Genomic DNA, 4,491 nt, shown 5'->3' on the forward strand with positions numbered 1-4,491 from the left:
GCAGCCCGGCTCTCCTGGGTCCAAGGAGGCCTCGGCCCTTCCGTCACCCTCGCATCTCCTTGGCTGTCCACAGGCCTGGGCAGCATGGCCCTGTTCCGGTCGGGCCTCCTGGTGCTGACGACGCCGCTGGCCTCCCTGGCCCCTCGTCTGGCCCCCATCCTGACGTCAGCGGCCCGGCTGGTGAATCACACGCTGTATGTACACCTGCAGCCGGGCATGAGCCTGGAGGGCCCGGCCCAGCCCCAGTCCAGCCCCGTGCAGGCCACGTTTGAGGTTCTTGATTTCATCACGCACTTCTATGCCGGCGCCGACGTCCACAGACACTTGGACGTCAGAATCCTGCTGACCAACATCCGTACCAAGTGCACGTTTCTCCCTCCCCTGCCCAGCTCAGTCCAGAACCTGGCGCACCCACCGGAAGTGGTGCTCACTGACTTCCAGACCCTGGATGGAAGCCAGTACAACCCGGTCAAGCAACAGCTAGAACGCTACGCCACCAGCTGCTACAGCTGTTGTCCCCAGCTAGTCTCAGTGCTGCTGTACCCTGATTATGGGACTGGAGACTTGCCTGTGGAGCCCCTGGATGTCCCCTTACCCTCCACCATCAGGCCAGCCTCCCCCGTAGCCAGGTCTCCAAAGCAGCCTGTTCGTGGCTACCACCGTGGGGCTGTGGGTGGCACATTTGACCGCCTGCACAATGCCCACAAGGTGTTGCTCAGTGTCGCGTGCATCCTGGCTCAGGAGCAGCTTGTGGTGGGAGTAGCAGACAAAGATCTGTTGAAGAGTGAGTAAGGGAGACCCTGGGTTAGGTCGTGGAGGCCCCCCCAGGCCTCTTTGTCCCACCCACTTTTGCCAAGATCAAGGAAGAGCAGGCTATCTAGTACTTCCCACCTTTCCCAAAACTCACAGCACCTGACACTCAGTTGATGCTAAGGACATTTTAAAAAAAGAATGATTAGTTATTATTATTATTCAATTTGAACAGAGCACGAGAGTGAGAAAGCAAGCTACCAGGTTCAGGACTTGAACCCTGTTTGGCCATGTGGGAGTCCAGCACCTTAACCACCTTGTCGCTTGCTGAGAACATTTTTTTGTTAAGTGATTAAATGCACCCTTCGGGACTAGCAAATGGTGTAATGGTTACGTTGCTGGACTCCCACGTAGTTTACTGCAGTTCGAGTGCTGGACCCAGCAGCTTAAAACGGCTTCAAAGTCAGGCCGGGTGCTTGTGCGCGTGTGCCCGAAACGCCAAGAGAAGAATGAAGGAGAAGGGATTGTGGCATGGCCGTGTGTTGGGAGCGGGAGGATTTCTTGCCTTTTCTCTCTCTCTCTGATGGGTGCATGCACCCTATAGTACAATCTCTCTAAAAACAATCAAACAAATCTCTTTTTTAAAAAAAATGCACCTCTGTCAGCATGTTGTCCAATCATCACTCAATCAGAGTTGCCCAGGTGTGGCGCCAAGGAGGCCACACTGTCACAGGCTCTCCAGTAGAGAGCTCTGAGGTCTGGGATGTGGAGTAAGTGGATGGGTGAGTGGGTGGCAGTGCTACAGACAACAAGAGGGGACTTGAGGATGGTGCTGTTCAGGGTGACTGATTCCCACTGCCACTGCTAGTTCTCTGGCCACATGCCAGTCCTTGCTGTGATTATCACGTGTGCCTGTTTTTTCCCTTTCGTGCGCACCTCTCTCCCTGCACAGACCATCTCGGCTTATCCCTTTCCTCCTGCCACGCTACTCAGGAGGTCCAGTGCTCAGGGATGCTCGCCCCCCAGCTGGCCCATGCTTTTCCTCCCCAGTAAACAGTTGTCACTGTCCTTGCCTGTCTTCCCCTAGGCAAGTTGCTCCCTGAGCTGCTCCAACCTTATGCAGAGCGCGTGGAACATCTGAGTGAGTTCCTGGTGGACATCAAGCCCTCATTGACCTTTGATGTCGTCCCCCTGCTGGACCCCTATGGGCCGGCTGGCTCTGACCCCTCCCTGGAGTTCCTGGTGGTCAGCGAGGAGACCTATCGTGGGGGGATGGCCGTCAACCGCTTCCGCCTTGAGAATGTAACCCCTGAGGGAGACTGGCAGAGGGGGTGGATGGGGATGGGGAAGGCCACCGTGGGGGCTGTGGAGGTACCACAGCCCTAGAGGAGGGAAGAGGGCTTAGGGTGGTGGGACGAACACGGATGAACTGGTTCATGTTTGCTGCCGAGTTGGAGGAGCAGCCTGGGGTAGGTGAAGGAGGGTGAGGGGCAGGTTGGCTGCTGGGATCTGCTCTGCTTTCTCTCACTCCCTCCTGCCTTCTTCCTACCTTCACCCTTCACCTCAGAACCTGGAAGAGCTCGCCCTGTACCAGATCCAACTGCTGAAGGACCTGGACCACAAAGAGAATGAAGAGGACAAAGTCAGCTCCTCCAGCCTCCGCCAGCGCATGCTCGGACTCCTGCTTCGGCCTCCACATGTAAGCCTTGCCTGGCTCCTCCCCTCCGCCCTCCATGTGGAGTGCTGGAAATGCTGGAGGGCAGAAGCTTGGGCCTGCAGCCCCACACATGAGCCTGAGGACCCTAGTAACTGTGGGGTTCCCTCTCATCTACCCCCAGAAGAGGCCAGAGCTCCCCCCGGGTCTCTACGTGATTGGGCTGACTGGCATCAGTGGCTCTGGGAAGAGCTCAATAGCTCAGCGGCTGAAGGGCCTGGGGGCATTTGTCATTGACAGTGACCAACTGGGCCATCGGGCCTACGCCCCGGGTGGCCCGGCCTACCAGCCCGTGGTGGAGGCCTTTGGAACAGGTAAATACCTGGCAGGGCTGGAGGTGGCCTGAAACGAGATGATATGGCCTCCTCGCTTAGTCCTCCATCTCTGTTGTCCAGATATTCTCCACAAAGATGGGATTATCAACAGGAAGGTCCTGGGCAGCCGGGTGTTCGGGAACAAGGTAAACACAGCTCTCCAGGGCTCCTCAGCTGCTCCGAGACCCAGGGGTTGGGATCCAGTGAGCCTCTCTGATCTCGCCCGAATGCTGTTCCCACTCACCTGTTCCCTACCACTGTCTCGAGCTGTCTCTGAGAGAAGGTAATCTCTATCCTCCCCCACTACCCCTCTCCTCAGAAGCAACTGAAGATGCTCACGGACATCATGTGGCCAGTTATTGCAAAGCTCGCCCAAGAGGAGATGGCTGTGGCTGTGGCTGAGGGTAAGTGGGCGGGATGATGGGAGCTACCAGGGGTCAGGGGAGCAGATTCTCCCCCAGGAGTGTCCCTGCCCAGGCCGGATTGCCCACTTTCCCCAGGACTGTGCTTATGGGCTCTATAGGAAGCAAGGGCAGGGTGCTGCTGGCAGTGACCAGGATCTCCCCACAGGAAAGCAGGTGTGCGTGATTGATGCCGCCATGCTGCTGGAAGCCGGCTGGCAGGACATGGTACATGAGGTGTGGACCGTTGTCATCCCTGAGACTGAGGTATCTGGGCCTTGCCTCCCTGCAGACTGGGCTCTGCTGTGCGCCTGTGGGTTGGACTGGGCTTCATCCTGACGCCACCTCTGTGCCCTGTGCCCAGGCAGTGCGACGCATCGTGGAGAGAGATGGCCTGAGTGAAGCTGCTGCGCAGAGCCGGCTGCAGAGCCAGATGAGCGGGCAGCAGCTTGTGGACCAGAGCCACGTGGTGCTGAGCACCCTGTGGGAGCCGCACATCACCCAGCTCCAGGTCAGTGCCCTGGGAAAGGCTGGTGGTGGGCAGGGAGTGTCCAGTGGGCGCTGCTTGATGCTGTCCTCTTCCTCCCAACATTCTGACCTGTCCAAAGGTGGAGAAAGCCTGGGCTCTCCTGCAGAAGCGTATTCCCAAGACTTCAGGCCCGTGACCGACAGCGAGTTCTCTGTGGGGCTGGACTGGCCCTTGGAGCTGACGAGGTCCAGCAGTGAGAGGAGTGGGGGCCTCAATGCTCACCCTGGGTCAGACCTAGGCCACCAGGCTGGGCCTGGTGGACACAGGAAGTCTACTCAGCATGCTGATATTTGACCAACGCTGAGGATGTGGCTTTCAGGCGAGCAGGCACCTCTGGGGTTCCATCCACTTTTGCCCACAGGTGTCTGTGGTACCCACAGTTGACTGGGTTCAGACCAAACATTGGAACTTACGATTAAAGGTCAAAGTTCCTGGCTGCTGCCTGCACAGTTTCTGCTTCCTTCTCCAGAGCCTCCAGATATCTTTGGGATCCTTACGCAGTAAGTGCAGGGCTCAAGCCTAAACTGAAAGTCAGAGAAGTCAGAGATGTAGAGATGTAGTGGTTGGCCCTCTTTTTTTTTTTTAGATTTTTCTTACAGGGTATGTGCACTTACTGGAAAGACAGAGACAGAAAGCAAGAAATCACCCTGGGGGGATGGCCACGTTGCAGTCCTTTCTCCTCCATTCTCTCTGGATTTTGGGCACGCATGCACATGCACCCAGCGTGAGTTTAAGCCACCGGGTCTGGGACTCGAACTGTGGTTGACTACATGAGAGTTCAGC

General features: G+C 57.2%; 1 protein-coding gene across 1 annotated transcript in view; it reads left to right on the plus strand.

Annotated features, from left to right (window-relative positions):
* The window catches only part of COASY (Coenzyme A synthase), a 4,570-nt gene extending 425 nt beyond the window's left edge, over nt 1-4,145 (plus strand). The window contains exons 2-10 of the mRNA XM_006156013.3: nt 74-784; nt 1,838-2,052; nt 2,318-2,449; nt 2,589-2,778; nt 2,860-2,924; nt 3,098-3,182; nt 3,349-3,446; nt 3,544-3,690; nt 3,788-4,145. Of these exons, the coding sequence (XP_006156075.1) occupies nt 85-784; nt 1,838-2,052; nt 2,318-2,449; nt 2,589-2,778; nt 2,860-2,924; nt 3,098-3,182; nt 3,349-3,446; nt 3,544-3,690; nt 3,788-3,844 (1,689 nt within the window). The 5' untranslated portion in view covers nt 74-84 and the 3' untranslated portion in view covers nt 3,845-4,145. The remainder of the gene's footprint in view (nt 1-73; nt 785-1,837; nt 2,053-2,317; nt 2,450-2,588; nt 2,779-2,859; nt 2,925-3,097; nt 3,183-3,348; nt 3,447-3,543; nt 3,691-3,787) is intronic.
* The last annotated feature ends 346 nt before the right edge of the window (nt 4,146-4,491 follow it).

This window comes from Tupaia chinensis, unplaced genomic scaffold (genome assembly GCF_000334495.1).
Source record: "Tupaia chinensis unplaced genomic scaffold, TupChi_1.0 Scaffold000477_1, whole genome shotgun sequence".
Lineage (NCBI taxonomy): Eukaryota > Metazoa > Chordata > Mammalia > Scandentia > Tupaiidae > Tupaia > Tupaia belangeri.